Here is a 22,835-nt window from a genome sequence, read left to right on the forward strand (position 1 = left end):
AATCCAGATCTTACCCCGCCCTTCTCAGCTCAGGACCTTCAGTGACTCCTCACCACCTTCAGGATCAGACTCGAACCCCTTAGAAGTCTAACCTCACCTTAAACCTCACCTTCCACTCTTCCGCGTCACTCATCACCCTCCCTCCTTCCGGCACACTGGACAACTCCTGGTTCCGATTCCAAGTTTCCACCTCGCTCCTCGTGCCCTTCTGTGTGCCTGAAATGCCATTCCTCTGTTGCCATGTGTGTAAATCCTGCTATCTCAGAAGGTCTGTTGTTAAATGCACCTCTCCAGGCAGCCGTTCATACTTCTCTCGGCGATATGAGACAGGTCCTCCCTCTGAACTGCTCTGTAGCTGCATCTTTCGTCACCTCCCCTTTGTGGTTCCCCAGTTTGTTTCTATGGTTCATGTCTTCACTCAGTTGAGAACTCTTTGAGGACAGTCGTCATATCTGACATTTGCCATTGGCATCTCCCATGGTATTCAAAATAGGGTCTTGCATACAGTAGGTGTTCACTTAATGCTGCTTGTGTACCATGTGCAAGAATGAGTGAGTGGGTGAGTGAGTGATGGAGTACATTGCTCATATTGTAGGACGTCAAGTTGGGGGGAGGGAAATGGGCCAACTCAGGGAATGTGCTCTGGACTCCTCGTCATCCCTCGTCCAGAGGCTGCTGTTGGGATCGTGGGATTGGTGAGGCCTTGAATGGAACTCCTCTCACCAGGCTGTCTGCCTGGCCCCAGCTCCTGGTCCTTCCCAAAGCCAGGAATCCAGAGGTGTGAGGGCGTTCCGGCCTCATGAGTATGAGCATCTCAAGAGCAATGAACTGGCAGGGGTCAGAGGATTTCCACCCTCTCCCTGGGGAAAGGAGAAAACTAACTTTGTGTGTATCCGCCGCCCCCCGACCAAGCTCCTCCTTTAGCAGAGACGACTGTACACGTGGTTTTTTTAAACAGGACTCTTGGTGTTCACAAATGTGAGAGCGTCACACCACCTGCCAGAAACACCACAGGTGCCATCTCTGCTCGGTGGCCTTAGGAGGGGGTCTCTGGTTACTACTTACTCTGCATTGAGAAGTGTCTGGTGGGAAGAGGTTTCTCAGCAGAAGCATCCATGTTTGACCTGAAGTCCCTGCTTTGGACTTCGGACTGCAGCTTTCTCCTACATTCTTTACCGTTTCTAATCACGCATCCACCTTTTATTTAACTTTCTTTGAGTCATCTCTCCATTTGGGACTGAGGTGGGGGGCTCATCTCATCTAGAGTCGCCATGAGCAGATCAGAAGCATGAGGTGGGGAGGTCACCGGGGGCTGTGGACTGTCCACTCTGGCCGCTGGTGTGGGATAAGGGAACGGGGTGGTTGTTGGTTTGGGGTGCCAGCCTCCGAGCCCACATGCTCTTGATGAATTTCGCTTGGACTTTTCTCGCAGAGGAATTTATCAAAAGCAGCTCCCCACCTTACACACTCGGGACGCCTAAGCCCCACAGTCTCCAGCAGCCTTACACAGCCCCAAGGGAGCAGGGCCTGCTGTGTCTCTGCGCCCACCTCCCACCCCGAGACACTGCCCAGGCTGGTGCCTTCCTGTGATGATCCATCTCTGTATGTGCTGTTTTTTGCTTTGTAGTAACTCAGGTTGGTGTGTCCCAAGGGCATAATATGTGTCCAGACCCTGGCATACCTGAAAAGGGCAAAAGACTGGGCTCGGACTTCAGGTAAGACCCGCATGGGAACGTGTGATTGCAGGGAGGGTGGGATGGCCTGGCTGGGGGCAGACAGGGGCTGGCCTTCCTGGAGGGAGCCTGGGGAGAAGGGCGTAGACACAGGAACACTTCCCGGAGAAGAGCTGTGAACTTTGGCGTTCTTTCCTGGTTCCGTCCTGGGAACAGGGCCTGTGCCTAAAGCGGGAGGGAGGGGCTGTAGACTGCCAATGTCACCTTCAAACCCATACCTAGGATACAAAGGATTGGCATCATCAGTAATGACGTGCCAGCAGGCAGCTCTCACATGCAATAATCTAGGAGACCCTAGGGCCCTGAGATGTGCATTTTGCAAAGTTTCTGACTATCAAGACATCTTCCCAGAATCCTCCACTTTCGGTAGAGTTTATGGGTATCATCCACCCACTCTTAGCTGCCCTAATTGATGCTTATCTCAGAGGATTGCTGTTTTGCTCACAAAGTCACCTTTTAACTCAATCCTAAAACCATTAAATGGTCCAGAAACAGAAGATGAAGAGCAGATGTTCCTTCCAATGGAGATTTTAAGTGATAAAACAGTGGAGCAGAGATGCAGGGCCAGAGGAGAAATAAAGTTCCGTGTGGTGCTTCTTTGTGGAACTAGGAAGGACGTGGGGAGGGGCCTGGCGGGCCCAGGGATTGAGCTCACACACACTCCTTGTCTCCCAGGTTGGGATCCAGTGTCCAGTTCACCTGCAACGAAGGCTACGACCTACAAGGGTCCAAGAGGATCACCTGTATGAAAGTGAGCGACATGTTTGCGGCCTGGAGCGACCACAGGCCAGTCTGCCGAGGTGAGGGCACCCCAGGAAAGGGAGGCTGGCCAGAAAGCTGGGCCGGGTGCGGAGGACAGAGCCCAGCTCCTGGTGCCTGAGGTCCAGGGCCTCATTCAGACTGGCTCACCTCACTCTCGCTGCTCCCCAGGCTTCAGATTCTGTGTTCATTTACTAATTAACTTCACATGTTTATTTAGCCCTTCTCTGCATCCAGGCCTATTGTAGGATCGGGAGATCGAGAGGTGGGGAAGAGAGACATGGCTCCTCCCTGCATGGACCTTACAGTCTAATGAGGGAGCCATGTGTGAGCAGATTGCTAGCACATTACACAGAGACATCACAACTACACCTAGATAGAAAGAGAAGTCACCCTGTATAATGTCACCTTGAATCCCTCCATTATAAAACATACGCATCTCGAGCCCTCTAACTTAGTGCCCTTGTTTCTTTCCACATACTTGGCAATAAACAGACCTGTCACTTCTGGAAGAATGCTCTTAGCCCTGCAGAAGTAATGTGGACCATGATCTGAAAGGTTTCTCTGTGAGATTCTTCTAACCCCACACCTGGGCATCTTGTTCTTAAGGGCCCTGCCCCCACATTCCCAGCTATCACATGGACCAAGGCTGGGCTGGCCGAGCCCACATCTCCCGAATAATCTTAACCTATCAGACCCGAGTGTATTCCTTTGTTGAGATGGGACAGCAGCTGCTTCTATGGTAGAGAAGCCCCTGGCCTTGTCCCCCAGGGCACCGTTAGACAGCATTTCATTTCCTACACTCTGCGCATCTCTCTTCTTCCATTTTTTGTGCACATGAGCAGGACTCAGAGCTCATGGTACAAGAGTACGCTATCATGTGGAGTTTGTAAACAAAGCCATTAGTTGCTCTTTTGAGTGCCCTTTTGGAAGAGAAGGTATGTTGCCCACTATAAAGTTACATTCTGGATGCTTCTTGTTTATGAAGGACATTCTTTGCCTCCATCTGGGTGTATGCATCAAGATGAAATTCATGCAGAGTAAGATGGGTCCAGGATAAAGAACTTAGATCTTTGCCACACTGAGGAAGGGACAAGCTGGAGCCTGAGACCCAGTCCCTTTTTTTAACGTGTTGATAAGTAATCTGGAAGAGGGTCATACAACTATCTCTCAAACAAGCTGTAGATTTATTCATTCTCACTCAGGTTTGAGGTGGCCATCATCCACAAGTAATAATGTACTTTGTGTCCCACTGATTTTAGCTGAATTATTTCAAAGATTCTGCTTAGCTAGGATTTTTAAAAAAATCAAACAGAATTCTTGAGTATAACTCTCAGCTTTGCCACTGGCGGATTATGGGTGACTTGGCAAATCACCTATTTCCTTGGGCTTATTTTCTTCCCTGTAAATGTAGCTAATGGTACCTACTCCACCCATCCTTTGTATGTGAAGGTCAAATGTAGTTGTGGACGTGGAAACACTTTATGAATGGGGGAGTGCCAGACAAGAGAACAAATACCTGGTGTGAGAACGCAGGCTCACAGGACAAGGACTTCTGTCTTGTTCGCTGCCTAGAACAGGGCCTCACGCATGTTGGGTGCTCAGTAACCTGTGTTGAATGAATGAATGAATGAATAATGGAAGAGCACAACACTTCATCTCCAGGGAGCCAAGACACCAGCTCTGTAGAGAGGGATAGAATTGTCAAGTATGAGGACCGAGGGACCCTTTGCCAATCTGTCATTTCAAAATTCCTTTTTGAGAAGCAAGAATGACAACGTCTTTAGGTGACGGTGGGATCTGATCGCCCCTCAAGACCTTTCATAGCAGGAAGGCTGTTCTCTTAGTGATGGTGGTCGTTTGCCTGGATCTGCCCAGGGTGCGGAAGGGCTGGCATTCTGGAAGAAAGGTCACTGTCAGCGATATGCTCATCTTTTCCTCCAGACATGTTGTGTGCCCCATTCAAGTCCCTCTGGGGGTTCTGACCCACTGGCTCTGAATTCTCTGCCACACTGTCCTGAAGCATTGGGCTAAGCTTTTTCAAATCCATTCTCATTCTGTGCTCTGCCACCGCGAAGCGGCAGAAACTCATGGAGAACGGAGCCCAGCAGAATTGGGTTCAAATCCAGCCATCACCCCTTTTTAGCTGGGGGTCCTTGGGCCAGTCTCTTCCCCTCTTTGAATCTCTTTTCTTCCGCTCAAAGCCAATGGTTACAGAACGTTGCATTACTCCCCGGTACTCCTGCGAGGACTGGATGAGGGAGTAGACAGGAAAGGCTCATATACCCCATCCCAGCATGTCTGTGAAGCTTGTGTGCACACGTGTTTGGTTTAAACTGCTGAGCACTGTTGGGATATCGCGTCCCAAGCCACAGAGCACCCCTCAGCCTTGGGGGCCCCCGATTCTTTCAGAAGTCTGTTTCCTCACTGTCTGGTCCAATTGTGTTGCAAGCACATGGTTTGGGAAGCACACAGACTTTGATCTAGGTCTCAACTCTGCCACCCATTAGCTCGCTGGCCCTGGGCAGGTTCCGTCATCGTTTTCGGCCACAGGGCCCTCATGTGGGAACTGGGAAAACAAAACGTCCCATGCTAGCGACTGCGAAATTTAAACGAGGCATTTTGTAGAAAGTGACCAGCACTGACGATGGTGGAGAGGGGACTGTGGTGCCGGGTCACCTTCCTGTCCCTCTCACCCTCCTTTTTCCTCTCCCACGGGTCGTTATGAGGGAGGAAGAGAGATGGCACAGGTTCCTGGGTTCGAACTTGGATGGTCTGTCCCGGCTTCCCTGAAGGCCTGGGGCTGAGTGATAGTAAAGTCAAGGGTCCTTTCATTTTGGTGGCTTTGGAAGTTCTTCTTTTAAAATGTCTTATTTTTAATTAACCGGAGTTACTATTCTAATTGTGATTTTTTTTTTTTTTTGGAGAGGTTAAGTGAACCCCACTTTAAGAATAAAAAGGGACAAAACTCTAAATTCCAGGATAGTTCCATTAATAAGCAGGTTACCAAAAGATCACATTCTAAAAAGGATTCACCACCCTACACAGTGGTATTATTTTTCCTCTAATGCATTTAAAATATGATTTGATTTTAAATATTCATTTTCCACACAATTAATTCTACTAAAACATGGGGCCTAGCAAATAATAGGTTCTCGACAAATGTTTGAGGACGATCTAAATGAATCAGTGATTGAAATGAATGAACAGTACGAGACTCTGTCTTCATTTTGAATTTGAAATTAGGTATTCATAGGCCTTTCTTTTCTCTGCCTCCCAACAGAAGAAATAAGCATCTCATTGGACTCCTAGAAAATTTTGATGATCCAAAGGAGATGGAGGCCAACATGAAACACTCTTGTATGAATTTTGTTCCGCCCCACATAGAGGCAGGATAGTACAATATGGGGCTGGTTAGACTTTTTTACATATGGAGCCCAATTTTTTAAAATAGGCTTTTGCAGAAGCCCAATAAATAAAAGAGATGCACGTGGAGCTTCTCTCCATGAAGTAGGGGCAGAGAATTGGAGTTTCCCCTCATCCCTAATCTCAGCAGCCCCTGAGCCACCTCTGAGGAACCCCTGAGGCTCCAGGGAACACTGTCTGTAAACCAGTGATAACGGGAAGAGAGCCAAATTGACAGCCAGGAGACTTGGTTTCCTGCGACCACAAATTGGGGTTGACAGAGGATGGGGACTGAGTACCAGCCCAGATGAGATACTTACAGTTACTGAGTCGCAGAGGAGATAATCAATAGAAAACAACAATGCATTATTTTTTTCCTTTGTGGAGAAACCCACTATTTTCTCTATACACACACATACACGCATTTCTATCTCTGTTTAGAATGGAAGCCTTTTTGATGGGTAGAAAATCAGATTCGGGACTCAGAGACCTAAGTCCAAGTTCCAGCTCTGCTGTTAGCATACCATATGGCACAGGGCAAACTGCTGAAATGCTCTGAAGCTTCTCCCTCGTTCTCAGAAAATGGGAGCGAAATGTGGGAAATATGGCACAAACCAGCTGAAGTAAATGCCATGAAACTTGCGGGGGGCTGTCTTCCTTCTTGGTGGCCTTCACTGGATCAGCTTCCTGGGCCTACCCCTTAAACACGAATGTTGTCCAGAGTCCTGTTTTCATCCCCTCCTCTGCTCTCCACTCCCCCCTCCCCTCCCTTCCCTCTGCTCCCCATCCTGCTTCCACTCCCTTACTCCGCCCTCCTCTCCTCTCCCCTGTTGTTATCGTCCCTGGGTGACACACTGGCTGTGCTAGAATACATGCCCCGTTGCTCCCTGAGTCCCTTATATATATATATATATGTACTGATGATAAAGCTCCCACTTATTAAGCTATTTAGACTTGTAGAAAGCATTGCAGTAGGCATTTTTCATAATTTCCTTATGAGCAAAGTGGTAATATCCATATTTTATATTTAGCTCCAGCTTAGAGTGGTCAGCCAACTTGCCCAAAGGCACAAAGCTAATGGGTTGAGCTGGGCTTTAAATCCTGACTCCGAAGGCTCTGTCCTACTTGGAAATTGCACCCGGACGTCTTTCATAGTCAATGCACGGGATGGAACCACATAGAACAACTCCCCTACCTCATTTTTGATAACTTTTTATTTTGATTTAATTGTAAACTCACAGAAAATTTGCAGGAAATGTGCAAAGAACTATATACTCTTTGCGCACACTTAAACAAGTACTTTTAAGGAGTTAATGGACAAGAAGGAAGCTGAGAAAGGTCAGTCAGAGAGATAGGAGAAGAACCAAGAGGCATCATGGAAGCCAATGAATGTGAGTTTCACAAAGAGGGAAGGGTCAGTAAGGTCGTTTGCTCCAAAGAGTTCAAGTACAGCAAAGACCAGAAGGCAACCCCTGGGGTTCATGGCTCAACTGAGTGGCGAATGTTTGAAGTTGCCCCTGTAAGGGATTGTCAAGGAAACTGAGCGAAGACAAGGAACAGGACCAATTTGGGCTGAAGCTTCACTTAAGATGGCAAGCCATGACTCTGTGGTGGCACCACGGTTCTCTTGGCAGCCCCCCGGCACCCAGCATTCAGAGTAGAGACGGAAGATGGTGGAATTAATCAAAGGCAGATATGAGGGTGTTGAGAGAGCTGTTGGTGGGGGTCTTGAGGTCCAGACTACATAGTGATAGAAGAAGGGTCCAGAGGGATCAATGGATGGGGAGAAATGACAAGCCAGAGGGCTGGAGGGGCCTATGATTTAGGACAGCAGGGGCATCGAGACCAAAGTTTCTCTGCTGGGTGCACAAGTGGCAGAGGAAGGAATGGGATGATGGAGTCTGAGATCTCACAGATGGACTCTCTTGGGTCCCAGAACAGCAGGTCCTGGGTGTGGCCATGGACGTGGTTGACCTTGGGCAGGAGCACCAGCTCTCATGATGAGCGGCTGGCCTCTAAAAGGTGAAGGAGCCATCCCTCTGTTGGAAACAAAGGGAAGAAGAAGACGGAGCAGAAGCAGACAGGATTGCAGATTTGGACAGAAGAGAGTGCGCCTGCCAGATGTCCTCTGTTTCATCCACAAAGACTGAAGCAAGGTCATCAGCTGAGAGTAAGGGGAGGTGAGAGGAAGCGCAAAAGGTCCGAGGGACGTTTAGAAGGCATGAAAGGGTCTTTGAGCAGAGCAGGAGAGCGAGCTTAAGAGCGCTACACGGCAGAGTCACTGGGCAGTATCTAGGATTTGTTTTGAGGTGGATAATCATGTGGTTTTCCTCCAGTGAAGCTCGACTGTATGGGGCAAGTCAAGAGAATGTAGGTGGAGAGGTTTGTCCACAATTTGTGTCTTCCAAACAACTGATTAAAGGAAAAGGGAGCAAGGGATTTAGGTGAATTTGTAAGAAAATGGTGATAATGGTGGACCGTGGGATCTAAGTTGGGTAAGGATAGAAGAGACGACAGGGAGCTGACAGGTAGAGAGAAAATGTTGGTGTCAGCGGAGTGAGATCCAGATGAAAGTCAAAGAAGCGTTCCTCCAGGGGTTCAGCAAATGTTTGTGGAACAAAATACTGGAGGATGAGAGAGAGCTCTCCACTACAGAGGGCTGCAGAGGAAGCAGTGGGCTGGGGAGGGGAGACGGGCATCAGTCAAGGCAGGAGCTGGAACAGGAGGTTCTGGAAGATGCTGCAGCTACAAATCAAGGTTTATTTGCCTTCGAATTGGTGGTGGGGAGAAGGTTCCAGAAGACTGTGGGAAGGATGAGGAGGGAGCTCAGTAGTGGGAGACGCAAGAGAAGGCAGCATGGGACAGGGTGGGAGTAAGATTCGGGGAGGAGATAGAGGACCACAGGCACTTGCATCTGCAGCAGTTCCCTGTTTGCTGCCAAGTTGTCTCGGTGCCAGAATTGGCTGTGGGTCCAGATGTGTCTCCCTAAGTTAGGGTCCCCTGGAATACTGACCCTGTTACGTGGTGTAGTGATGTCCAGACGAGGAGTGGGAGTGGCTGCAGAGCTTAGGCATGGAAGGTCCCAGAGAAGTCTCCTGAAAGTTACCCAGCAGACCGCTCAAAGGGAAAAGGCAAATAGAAAAAGATAAACATGTGTTTATTCATTTATTCAGATGTTGTCTGAACATCTACCATTTTGCCAGCCCTTGTGCATTGTGGCAATGAGCTAACCATTTGTTGGCCGAATCCCAGGGGCTGGCTGCTCAGCGGGAAGTCTGCCTGTCCTCAGACTCCCTGACCTTACCCAGACAGCAGAGGGAAAAAGTAGCTGATTCTCCATTCAGAACCTATTTTAAGGTGTTCCATGCTAACTCTCTGCAGATTGTAATACTTTAATTAAACCTAAGTCCTTAAAGTGGTAAAGCCTTTTTGACCTGTTCTCTCTAATTACCTTCAGCATGCTTCAACAGACTGCAAATATCATCTAATTTTTGGAAACAAGTACAGGATAAATTGAATCTGAAGCTAAGGGCTTTTGGCAGCCAAACCTGACTTTCCAGAAGAGGTGTAGCGATCCGTAAGGATTCCCCCCAGGGCTGGGGGTCTGAATCCACAGGTCCTCTCTGAGGCGTGAGCTGGGGTCATGGTTTTGGTTTTGAGAATTTTATCCTAATTTGTTTAGTTATGTTGTCAGTCTCCAGTGTGGTCACAGGAAATAAATCCTATGTAAGGAAACTTCAGGAAAGGTAGAAAAAAGATCTTTGGCCTTGAGAGAAATCTTGGGCACAGTGAAGTGGAATGAACACGGCATCGGGGGTCTGACAGTCCCGGCTCCCCTTTGTGGAAGATTGACAATGTCCCAGGTCCTAGGGGAGCCTTCATGTGCATTATCTCATACAGTTTCATCCTCACCACGCCTCGAGGAGGTGATGTCGCTAGTCCCGTTTGACAGATGAGGAAGTAGAATCAGAGAGGTTTTCTAACTTCCCCAGGCTTAAACAACCAGCAAGTGGATTTAAAACCCTAAGCTGGTAAACCCCTCAACCTGCACTCTCCTCACCGTGGTGTGCTGCCTTCAGGCCCGGTTGTATCAAGTGTAACCTGTGAATCTAAGTGTTTCTCAGTGCAGAATTACAGGAGCTGTCAGAGGCACAGGAGGGGAATGCGGGAGAGGGTTCCTCCTGGGCTTTGTTCAAACTTGATTCAACAGGCATTTGAGCTCAAGATGAGGGAGAAGATGCTTCAGGTGCAGGTCTGGGGTGAGCCACCAGAAGGAACTTCCTCCCTGGAGGTGGTGAGCTAGTAGGGAAGAAGGAACCCTTCTGACCCAGCGGCCTCTTGCAAACAACCTTGCAAACAACGCTTGCTCCACTTGACTGTAGCTGTTTCACACCTACTTCTTCCACTTGCGGTGGCTCCAGAGGGGAGGGGTGTGTCTGAGACAGTTTTCTCTCCCCGCACTCTGCCTGGCCCGTCATAGGCACTCAATAAACGCTGGAATGAGTGAGTGCGGAAATGAATGTGTGAGATGAGGAGAGATTCATTGTGACCGAGAGCTGTGGAAGCTGCCTCCCGGACCCTCCCAGGAAGGGTGTCCTGGGAAAGGCTTATCGTGGCGCGGGCCACACGCGGAGAGCAGCTCTAGGATGCTTGTGCCATCAGAGGAAACCAGGTTTGACACCACTTTCATTTTATATACTTAGGCTTGTTGAGTTTGCTCGCTATTTCTCTACTGTTAGGCACTTTGCCTACAATTAGGATAAATTGCCACGTGGGCTGTAACAGAGCAGACTCATAGAACTCTTTATTAAAATAGCTGAGTGCTAACATTGAAGAATGGAGTGGCTAGAACCAAAGAACACGTCTTTAAAGAAGGCAGACACCTAGGTACAATGTAGTACCTTAACTGTTATCAATCATTACTTAATCTAATTAGTTTAGAAGCTATTTTAAAGAGCTTAATTAGATTAAGCTGTGATTGATAACACTTTATATCTACTTGAGTAGAGCACTTCTTCTAATTCACCTTGAATCTTTATGCTTCCAGTCAAAAGCCTGTTTCCAGCATGTGCTGAGGGTGGGGAAGGAATTGGGAAGCATTTGATTGGCACTAAAACCCCTCTGGGTGCCCGGCACTGGGCTGAGCTGTGGGTCTTGGCAGAGTCCTTGGGCACAGACATTCTGAGACCTGATGGGGTGGCCTTGACAAGGACATTCTCAGATTCTACTTCAGGAGGCCTAATAGCAAGTGGGGAATCATAGATTGGTCAGCAGAGCGAGAAGTGGGCAGTTTAGCAGGCCCAGAGGTTCCTGGGGCCCACCCAGCTTTAGGTCAACATGAGTAGTGTTAGCCTGTACCCTCTTTGTGGAGATGAGCTGCTTGATCACAGTGGAGTTCAGGTAGGGGGCTTGCTGAGCCTGACTGTGGAAGTTCATCATTGCCTGCAGAGCAGCAGGCTGGGCCATGTGGGGCCTGTCCCTGCCCCAATGCTCCAGGTACCGTGACTTCCCTTTGATCCTGCTGAGAACTATGGGGGAAGGAAACGGGACGCAGAAGGTTACGTCTGGGATGGGACCGTGCAGACCTCAGCCTCTTCTGGGCTGGGGGTGGGAGGTGGGGATGGGAGCTGGACCTAGTCTAAAGTGAAAAGCTTGTCTTGTGTCTCCTCTCTGCAGCCCGCATGTGCGATGCCCACCTTCGAGGCCCCTCGGGCATCATCACCTCCCCCAATTTCCCCATTCAGTATGACAACAATGCCCACTGTGTGTGGATCATCACAGCACTCAACCCTGCCAAGGTAAGGCTCGCAGGAGGGGGGCGGGGGAGGGGTGACAGTGTCCAGTGGGCAGGGCTAGGTTGGGAACAGTTGGACTACAACGGATTTCAAACCCAGGACTTGGTTGTCATAGGTTCTCTGCAGGCAATTCTTAAAAATTGTTTTTATTAAATATCAAGTAGATAAAAAGCATGTGTATACAATATAAGATAGACCATCAATACAACAAACACCTGTGTAGCCATCTCCCAGTTTAAGGAAAAAAAAAATCAGTTACCCTGGTGATGTGTGCACCTCCTCAACCCATTCCGTTCCCTGTCCCTCAGGTGACCATTACCTCGATTATGCGATTCTTATTCTGCTTTTCTTTATAGTTAGCACGTAAGTGTGGATCCCTAAAAATACGTTGTTTAGTGAGCCAGCATTTGAACTTCACATAAACATAATCATGTTGTATATATTCTTAATCATCTTCACTCAGAATTATGTTCCTAAGACTTATCTATGTTATGTGTACTATTGCAATACTATCTACACCTTTTCACCTGTTTATTTCCAATTTAGTTTTTATTTTCCTGTGAAGTGCCCTTTGTTCTCTCATATATTTTAGAAGTGTCTTGCCAAGATCTACAGAATAACCTTGGAATCTTTATTTTAATTATACCAAAAGTACAGATCAATTGGAGAAGAACTGATATCTTTATGATGCTGGGTCTTCCAGTCCATGAGTATGGTATCTCTCTCTATTACTTAGGGCTTCTTTAGTGGCTTCCGGTCAACTTGTGTGGTTGTTTTCCAATTACAGAACTTATATACAATTTTTAATACATTTATTCCTAGATATCTTGTATTTTTTATGGCTTTTAAAATTTCGTTTTCTACCTGTTTCTTGCTGGTGAATGCATATTTGTATATAGCAGCTCTCTTGTAATATTTTATCTGTGAATTCTTTGGGGTTTTCTATGTAAGGCAATCATCATCTGCAAAGAATGATGGTTTTCTTTCTTTCTTTCCAGTTCTTATACCTTTCTTTATTTTACTTTTTCTTGCCTCGGTGTTCTGGCTAGAACCTCCAGTATAATGTCCAGTCATTGTGATGATGGTGGGCGTTCTTGTCACTGTTTGATGTTAAATAAAATGTTTTTGCCTCTTCACTATTAAGTATGATGTTTGCTGAAGTTGTTTTTATAAAAAAATTTATAGTTCCTTTCTAATCCTAGTTTGCTAAGAGCGTTTATTGTGAATGGATGTTGAGTTTTGTCAAGCATATGACAAGCATATTGATATAGTCATATGATTTGCTCCTTCATTTTCTTAGTGTGAATTGCATTGGTTGATTTTTCTAATGTTCAGCCAACCAACCAACCTTGCATTCCTGGGCTACACCCAACTTGGTCACTTAGTAGTATCATTTTTATACATGCCTGTATTTGATTTGCTAATACTTTGTTTAGTAATTTGCTTCTATTTTGTTAGCGAGATTGGCCTTTTTTTCATATTACCCTTGCCAGATTTTTGTGTCAAGACATTGCTAGCCTCATAAAGTGATTTGGAGAGTGTTTCCTCTTTTTCTATCCTCTGGAGTTATTAGTGGAAGACTGGAATAATTTTTGCCTTGAAAGGTTGGTGAACTTTTCAGCAAAACTATCTAGTCTGGTGTCGCTTTGCTGGAAGATCTTAAACTATAAATTTAATACTTTTAATGACTAAAGAATTACTTAAGTTATCTGGATTTTTTTTCTGAGTCCATTTGACTAAGTTTTCAAATTTATTGATAATAAAGTTGTGTATACTATCACTTATTCTGTATTTTTATCCCCTTTTAATTTCTAATTTTGTATCATTTTCTAATCAATACTGCCAGACATTTCACGTTTTGTTATTCTTTGCAAAGAACTAATGTGAATTTTGTTAATACTTCTTTGAATATATTTTGTTTTTATTTCATCAGTTTTGCTCTCATCTTTATTTCCTTCCTTCTATTATGTTTGGATTTATTGTTATTCTTTTTCTAGCATCTTAATTTTGATACTTTTATTATTTTTGTATCTTATTTAAGCGTCTAAGGCTATAAATTTTCCTCTAAGCCCTATTTTGGCTACATTAGCACAGGCTTTTATATGTAGTTTTTCTGTTATAGTTTAGTTCTGAATGTTTTCTAATTTCCATTATTTTTTCATCTTTCAACCATGAATTATATAGAACTATTTCTTAATTTCAAACAAAGGATTTTTCTAATTGTCTTTTTGTTATTGATTCTAAAGCTTGTGGTCAGAGAACATTGACTGTATTTGAATCATTTGAAATTTGTTGAGACATGCTTTTTGGACCAGAAGTGGTCATTTTTCTCATATAGTCTGTATGTGCTTGAAAAAACTAAGCTGTGTATCTTGCAGTTTTTGTGTTCCAGTATGTCCGTTGCATCTAGCCTGTTAATTGTGTTTATATCTTTTATATCTTCATTAATTGTCTTCTTAATTAATCAACTGCAAAGGAAGGCATATTAAAATCTCCGAGTCTGATGGCCAGTTTGTCTATCATACCTTGAAGTTCTATCAATTTTTGCTTTACATGGTTTGAGACTATGTTATTAGAGCATGCAAGTTGAGAATTATATATCTTCCCGGTGAGTTGAACTTTTTCTAAAATAATTATGTAATGACTGTTTGCCTGTAGCAGTGCTTTTGACCTTGAAGCTTTCTTCCCCCCAGCTATCTCATCAGTTTTCTTTTGGTCTTTGTCTAATAAATCTTTTCTGTTCTCTTGCTTTCCACCTTTCTACATCCTTATGCTTGATGTTTTGTGTATAGCTGGATTTTTAAAAATCCACTCTGACAAATTATCTTTTCACTGGAAAATTTAGACCATTTAAATTATACAATCATTTCTATTCTTTTAGCCTTACTCTAGAAATATTAATATGCATACTTAATAAAGTCTAATGTTAAATAGTAATTTTGCGTTCCTTCTGAAAAATCAGAGGTCTTAGAACACTATGACTCTAATTACTCCCTCCTAATTCACACTCCAAGGTGTGTGTATTTTCATGTTGCTTCACTTTTTCTCACAAGTCGTTACTGTTGTTGTTTAATAAAAACCGAGTCAATTTAGATTTACTCACGTATTTAACTCTACTTTGCTCACCATTCCTTCTTGCATATCAGTTGTCTCTTTGGGATTACTTTCTTTCTGTCTAAAGTACATGCCTTAGAATTTATTTTCTTGTTGATGGCAAACTTTCTAGTTCTTGTTTGTCTTAAAATGCCTGTTCCTCCCCTGTTCTTGAAGGAGCAGTGGTGTTCACTAGATGTTCAATTCTCAGTTGATAGTAGTTAATCTCCCTGCACATGGAAATATTATTCCAATGTCTTCTAACATCCATTGTGCTGTCAGTTTATTGTCATCCCTTTGTATGACATCCTTCAGGCTGCTTTTATGGTCCTTTCATTGTCTTTAGTGTTCTGCAGCTTCCTTTTCATGTGTCTAGTTGTGCATATTTTGGCATTTATCCCGATAAACTCTTTAAGCTTCTTGAATTTATGGATTGTGTCTTCCATCAATTTGGAAACATTTTTAGCCTTTATCATTTCAACTGTTGCTTTTCTATTATTCTCTCTCTTTCCTGCTTCTGGAAGTCTGACAAGGCAGGTTAATTTTTCTTAGGCTATCTTCTGTGTTTCTTAACTTCTATCACATTTTTTTCTCTCTCATTCTGTTCAGTAATATTCTGCTCAGCTATGTCTAACCTCTGTTGAATTCATTCACTGAAGATTTGATTTAATTTCAAATAATTATTATTTTCATTTTGTGAAGTCCCATTTGATTCTTTTTCAAATGCTCCTGACCATATTTTATAGTCTCTCTCTCCTCATATGTTTAGATCCTTCTTTAATTCTTTAAATATATTAACCACACTTATTTTATGTTATGTGTCTGCTAATCCCAGTATCTGAAGTCTTCAAGTTTGATTCTCTGGTCTACTGTTTCTCACCTCTTGCTCCCAGAGCCACGTTTCCTTCTTTGTTTTGTAATTTTTGACTATGTGGTTAGAATCGTAAATTTTATCTGTGGGAATTCTTTGAGACCTGAGTCCAAGGTGGCTTCTTCCAGAGAAAATTTACATTTGCTTCTGCCTGGTGCCGGGAGGAAACCAGCCAGAAACCTCTTCAGACTGGATTCTTAGTTTGAAACCACTCGAGAAGTCTGGAGGCTGCAAACCCGTGTGAAGGCAGACTTATGGTGATGGATTCTCAGAGGAAGTTTTCTGTTTCCTGTCCATTCGGTGTCAAGGTTGAAGATAAAGAATCAGCCTCCAGATCCACCCAGAGGGTAGTAGTGGGAGATGAGAAGGAAGACGCCCTCATGCTAAGGGGGCAACTTTAACCAGCCCAGCTTTATTCACCATTGTCGCAGTAGAGTCCCTACCTGGGTAGGCCCTGAGCTTTGTCTCCTGTTCTGTCTTCTCCACAAGGCCCCGAAAACCAAAGCTCTGTTTCACCAGATTTTACAAATGCACTCAAGGCCAAAGCCGGCTCATGCTCTGGGTCACGGTTTGAGTCCCTACATTCCCTGTGTCTTGGACCTGAATATTCTTACCATATGAGTCTGCTTGGACTGCTGTAACGAAATGCAACAGACGGGGTGGCTTAAACAGTAGACGTTTGTTTTCTCACAGTTCTAGAGATTAGAAGTCCATGATAAAAATGCCAGCAAATTCAGTCGCTGATGAGGGCGCTCTCCCTAGCTTGTAGGTGGCCTCCTTCTCGCTGTGTCCTCACATGGCCTTTCCTCTGAGCGTGCAGAGAGAGAACTCTCTGGTGTCTCCTCCTCCTCCTATAAGGACACCAATCCCATCAGATTAGGGTCCCACCCTTGTGACCTCATTTACCCCTAAGTGCCTCCGAAAAGGCCCCGTCTCCAAATTCCATCCCATTGGGGGTTAGAGCCTCAACATAGGAATTGGGGGGTGGGGGATATAATGCAGTCCATAAACTTACTAACTCGTAAAAAGCTTTTCTCTTCTTTTTAAATTTTACTCCACATTGTAAAATTGTCTGGTCGAGGTGCCCAGGACCACAGTGCTGGGAACACTGGAAACAAATTTCCTCTACAAAGTGTTTTAGAAAGAATGATTCATGTTTTATCAAACTGTTTGATGATGGACCTAGTCAATGGGGAAGGAGGCCTGAGTTACATGGTGATGAAGATGGAGGCTAGACCAGAAGAAGGACTTACTACCATGAGGGTATTAAGTTGTTGACTAGAGGGCTCTTTCTTGGGCATTGTTAAAGATGTTTAGCTCTGTTTTCTTTTGGACCTGAAGGTGGGTGCGAGGGGACGTGTAGGTGAGAACTTTCTGGGAAACAATCTGATTCACCCCCAGAAGGCTTCCCCGTGGCCAGTGTGTGGAGGTCATGGCCCCACATTAGTCACCTCCCACATGTCCTGCAAGCGATCACACCAGCCTGGGTTCCTGAAGCCAGCCCCTCTGAAGGGCTCTCCCTCAGAGCCAGGCTGCCCAGAAGGGTCTTCCCAGCATCTCCATGGGTTCGCAGTGGGCTGCAGGTGGTGCTGGGGGAGCCCAGAAAAGCCGAAGAGAGCCTTCTCCTGACACTAAATTGGAGGAGAGCCGAGGAGCATATAATGCAGAAAGGAAGGTATAAGTGTGAAACTCAAAGTCTGAGACTGAAGAATAGGGACTATCTTCTCACAAACAGCAGAATAAATGGATACTGTGGTCCTAATCCTGTTCGGGGAACTGGCCCATAGGTGAGATTCAAGTGTGTCCAAGGACCCACTGTCCAGTCATCTTTGGGGCATCTCCTTCTGCAAAAAGCACAGGCTCTCTATGTTCATGATATGTTTTATGAGCTGAGCATTCACCTGTCCATTGACTGTGGGTAATGATCTCCGGACTTGAGGAACATGCACGTAGGAGAGAAGACAGGAATGTAAATAGAAAACTAGGGTACGGATAAGTGCTAATGGAAGTGTCCAGAGTGCTATGGGAAACCCTAGGAAGGAAGCACCAACTGGAAGGTCAGGGAAGTTTTCACAAAGGAGGTGACCTTTGAGCAGGGTCTTGAAGGATGTGTAGGTTTGGAAATCAATATCTCAACAGTGGATGCATGTGCAAAGGCACTGAGGTTTGGAATAGCCTCTTAGAACGGGAAGTAATTCAATGTGCCTAGATCAGGATGAGGATGGAAAGGTCAGTAAGATCCAGATCATGGCGACCCCACACGCTTGGCAAAGAGGTTTGAATTTTGTCCTGAAAGAGATTTTTAAAGGTAGAAATGTTAGATTGTTGGTAATAAGAATAATAACTATCTCTTATTATATGCCTATCATATGCCAAGCACTGAGCTAAGCCCTCTATAAATGGTTTATTCCATTCTCTTAATAGCACAATTAATTAATTAATTAATCAGGTTTTAATAGACCCACTTGCTGGATAAAGAAAGTGAATCATGGATAGGTTAAAGGTTAGGAAACTTAGCCCAAGCATGTAGCCAGTAAGTAGCAGTGCGGAGATTTAAGCCCAGTGTTTCTGGCTCCATTGCCCATGCGCTTACGTAGCTGTGCTGTGCTGCTGGCTGGAACAAGGTCTCAGAGTAGATGGGAGGGAATGAGGCTGACAGCACCAGGATCAGTCTTGGGAAGACGAGGGCCACGCTTTCTTCTGAACCAGAGCAACGGCAGAAAGGTCTGAGCTTTTAAACGATTGCTCTGGCAGCAGCGGAGAAGATTAGAGAGGGATACTGGAAGGAGCGAGGCCAGGCAGGAGGCTGAAACAGTTACCCACAAGAAAAATGGGGGCATCAATCAAGGGTTTGGAAACGTGGAAGGAGGGAGACAGATTTGAGAGAGATTTAGAGAATGGGGTGGGACTCGGGGGCTGATTGGATGTGAGGATTGAAGAAAGAGGGGTCTTATTCAGCATCGTATCCCAAGTGACCGATGCAGTGCCTGGGGCATAGTAGGCACTCAGTAAACAGTTATGCAAAGAACAAATGAATGATGACTCGATGCTTTCTGACTTGGACCAGGGGAGACTTAACAAGGAAATACAAGAGGAGGATCATGCTTCGCAGCAGTCAAGGGGAAATACGGTTTATTGGAAGTGTCTGTGGTTCATCCAATGACATTTGGGTCCACTGGTTGGAAACTGGACAAAGCTGGGTTCAAGAGAGAGATCTGGGTGGGAATAGGAGACTAAGGAATGGACAACATTTCTTGGAAAGAGCTAAGAGAATGAGAAGATTCAGAATGGATGCGGAAACACCATCCTTTTAGATGAAAGAGATCCAGTGAAAGAGACAGAGAAAGAGCAGTCTAAGAGGTGGGCAGAGACTCATGCTGCAGAAGGAGGAAGAGTGTCCAGTAGGACGTCTGGCCACGGCGAAGATGGAAAGTCTGGTGGGAAAGGACTGAAAAGAGAACATTGGCTTTGGCTTTGCGAGAAGACTTTTCAGTGGAACTGAAACAGACAGTAGTGGAGTGGGGAGTGAGCAGGGTGCGGGGGGGTGCTCTGGAGGCCAGGAGTGTAGACAGCCCTTTGGACAAGCTTCCTGGTGAGGGGAGTAGGGTGGAGAGAAAGTTTCGGGCTGCTTAGGGTGTTTGTTTAAGATATTGGAAGCTTGCGTGTGTTTGTAGCCTGAGGGCAGAGCAAGCAAAGAGGGAGAGAGTGAGGATGTAGGAGAAAGCGGATGCGGAGTGAAGTTCCAGAGTAAGTGAGAGGCTAGCAGGATTGAGAACGCAGGGCTCCCTTTGCAAGGAGCAGGTGAAGAAAGATGCTCTTATGAGAAGGGGCTGAGAGTTTTGCCTGCAGGAGTTAAGCAGGATGCATATCCCCTTGGTCTCCTCATAATCCTGGAATGGCTATGCATCCTGGGCACCTGTATCTGTGTGGAGAGGAGGACCCTTCCTGGAATTCCATCCCCCTTGTAGGACCTCTGCTGCCTGAGCCTGGAAGGGAGCTGGGAATGTTCCAAGGACTAGGGCCCCCACGAGCAATAAGAAGGACCGAAGAGAGGAAGATAATGCTCTAGTGTCAGAATGACCAAGAACCTATGTCAAGATACCAGCATTGACTGAGCACCTGTAGGCTGTGCAGCTCTACACTGGGCAAGCAGGTGAAGGGTATGTCTCTACTCGGTAAACTAGGGATAAAACTATAAAAACACCCAGTCCGTCGTCCTGGAAGCTTGGCAGATTCAGAGAAAAGGGAAAAGAAGGCTGAGAGTGAGCGATGCTGGCCTGCTCCACACGCAGACTCCACATTCGCCCTTTGATTGGGATGTCCTTGAGAAATGTGAACCCCACTGCGGCCACGTGGGTTATCTCAGTCCTTAGTCATTCTGCCCACAATAATATTTCCCAAATTTGGCTAATTATCAAAAATCCCCGGAGAGACTTTAAAGACACAATTTCCAAAGGTCTTTCCTTAAAGATCTGATTCAGTGGGGCTGGGATGGGTGCCTGGAAGGTATATTTTTAAAGAGCACCCCGGTGGTTCTGACCAGTGAAGCTTATGTGTTAAGTAACAACCCCCTTTCCTCCCAGCGAAGCACACAGGGCACCCCCACCCCAGGAACCCCCAGCTTCATCCACACTGAACTCCTCATCCATAGACACACCTGGCCCTTTAAGACCTCGGTCCAGGCACATCCTGTCCAAGTGTGCCATCCCTTCTCCTCCAGGCAAATTCCTATCCCCGTTGACACGCAGCCCAGACAGCTCTCTTCTGAGAGCCTTCCTAGGTCCACCAGGTCTTGCTCCTTCCCCTGTTCCCACACACCTTTCGTTTGCACGCGTATCACATTGTACTGAGTTTAGAATCTCTCCCCATAGCTCATGAGCGCCTGAAAGCAAGGGTGGCGTTTTGTTGGTCTCTGCTTCGGTTAGCACAGTGCTTGGCACAGAGGAAGAGCTCAGCAGATGTTTGAACACGTTAATAATTGGTGGAGGAGACCATCGCCGTGCCGGGTAGCTCCTTGGGTCTGGCCCCACCCATGTTAGGCCCCAGGGACCTCCTCCAATTAGGACCTTTCAGCTCAGCCTCATGGAAGACGTCTGTGGCTGATGAAATTTCTGTGGTCAGGACTGAAACCCCGACCCATGTCAGTGCCCCCTACCTACACACATCTGCCTTCTTTCACAGCATCTCGGTATGTACTGAAGACATATGATCCAATTTACGTACGAACCTTGCTGGCTTGGATCAGGAAAGTTACTCCACCTTTGCTAGAAGAGGAGTAAAAGCCGGGCAGGAGAGAAGGAGATGGGAGGGGGAGGAAGGAGGGGGCCTAGAAGGAAGAGCGAAAGGAAAGCTCATTTTGTGAACTTCAGAGCCAAAGATAACAGCGTTTTGGTTATTCCCTCCTTGGGGACGATCAGTGTCACTCTTCCCTTTGTAGACCTGAAGAACGGAGAAATAACTCTCCAGGCAAGTGATCGCTCGCTAGTGCAAATGTCAGGAACACATTTGTTGGTTCATCTCTTCACTCACTTATTCATTCAGCAAACATTTACTCATGCCCTCTCTGTGCTGGGCCCTGCGCAAGATGCTGGCTAGTTGCCAGCGACGTTTCCCCTGAGAGCCCCACAGCCTGCTCGTCATGAGTGGGTGGCTCTAGAAGGACCCAGGTGGCCTCCTCCAGGTCCTCAACTGGATTCCTTTCCTGTTTACAGTTGTCTTCACTTCACATCCTATCTCGGCGTTCCCCTTACCCTACCACTGCCTGGGGCGTGGGGAGCGGCACACCTGAAGACAAGCCCCAGCCCTCCCGCAGCCAGGATCTCCAGCTCCCCATTTGCCCCTCTCCGTGCTTCCTGATTTCAGCACTGGTCACACTGGTTCGAGTTAGTCTCCTTGTCTACACCGTGAGGTGTCTCAGGGCGGCTGCCGTGTTTGACTTGCCTGCCTTGCCCCCTCCCCGCCCCCAAGGCCCAGCGCTTGGCAAGTGCTCATAAACTGCTGAATGAACAAGTGAATAAGCGAATCTGTCCATCAGGGAGTGAACGAGTCAATGAGTGAGTGAATCAGAGCCGCCAAAACTAAACCTGAGGGGTGGCCTCAGTTCCGGAACCTCAGGAAGTTCTCCGTCTTGTACCCTGGCCTTCTTTCCGAGCTTCCTCAGGAGCCGTCCTCAGAGGTGCTGGAGGCCTCTCTGCCGGGACTCCAGGGGCTTCTGGGCTTCACCTGCCCGCCGGCCTCTCCTCCTCCCCACCCCGGGAGCCAGCTCTCCAGCCCTGCCCTGGGCCCTCATTAAGACCCGGGCAGGAACCCCCATGCACATGTGCCCAGGAAAAGGGAGGCTCCTCCTTTCATGGAGCAAACAGTCAAACTGGCAGCAGTGTTGGAAAACCTAGGCTCGGGGACAGGTCAACCCCCGGGAGCTCCGAGGAGTGCTCTGAGGGGGATGGGGAAGCAGGAGCAGAGCAGGGCATTGAGGAGGCAGCTCTAAGTAGCCAGGAAGGGGCAGGGCAGCCCATGTAAAGCCTGGCTTTCCGTGTCAGACTGCACTTTATCTTGAGGGTCAAGAGTGGCAAACTTTTCTTTGGCGACAAAAGCCTTCCTTCAGAAGGTGTAGCCGTGAGATTGTGATTGGCTGTGAGTTGCAGAAAACTCCTCCACAGAAACTTAAACAAAACTTTATTTTCCCCACATACCAAAGGTCTAGAGTTGGAGTCCAGGGCTGGTTTAACAATTCCCTCAGAGTCTTGGGCACCTTCTGTTTTTCCCTCTGCCATTCTTTGCATGTGGCTCTTACCCTCATGGTCACAAGAAGGCTGTTCCACCCCTGTCCTCACATCTATATTCCAGGAAAAGCAAGCAGAAAGCCAGGAAAATGCCCTGAGTACTCCTCAGCCCAGGTCTCATTGTCCAGAATCCTATCATTTAGCCATCCTTAGCTCTGAGGTGAGCTACATACATTGCCACACTCCACAGTCAGGGTTCTCTTGGGAAAGGGTACGTGGGGGGAGGTTTACAGTGAGTAAACCACGATCTATGTCTGTCACAGAATTCTAAAACATGGACTGGATCAAGAGGGAACTGCTTTTGTTAGAGCAGGCCCCTCCCCACCCTGGCTCCTCTCCACCCCTGTTGGTGGCCCTTGACATACCCTTACAGAAGCCTGGGGTGCCTGGGAATCCA

The 22,835-nt window shown here is 46.6% G+C and overlaps 1 protein-coding gene across 1 annotated transcript in view; it reads left to right on the forward strand.

The window, feature by feature from the left end:
- CSMD2 (CUB and Sushi multiple domains 2) overlaps nt 1–22,835 on the forward strand; it is a 588,433-nt gene that overhangs the window by 293,468 nt on the left and 272,130 nt on the right. The window contains exons 8-10 of the mRNA XM_070510384.1: nt 1,628–1,715; nt 2,409–2,533; nt 11,574–11,695. Coding sequence (XP_070366485.1) covers nt 1,628–1,715; nt 2,409–2,533; nt 11,574–11,695 — 335 coding nt within the window. The remainder of the gene's footprint in view (nt 1–1,627; nt 1,716–2,408; nt 2,534–11,573; nt 11,696–22,835) is intronic.

This window comes from Equus asinus, chromosome 5 (genome assembly GCF_041296235.1).
Source record: "Equus asinus isolate D_3611 breed Donkey chromosome 5, EquAss-T2T_v2, whole genome shotgun sequence".
NCBI lineage: Eukaryota > Metazoa > Chordata > Mammalia > Perissodactyla > Equidae > Equus > Equus asinus.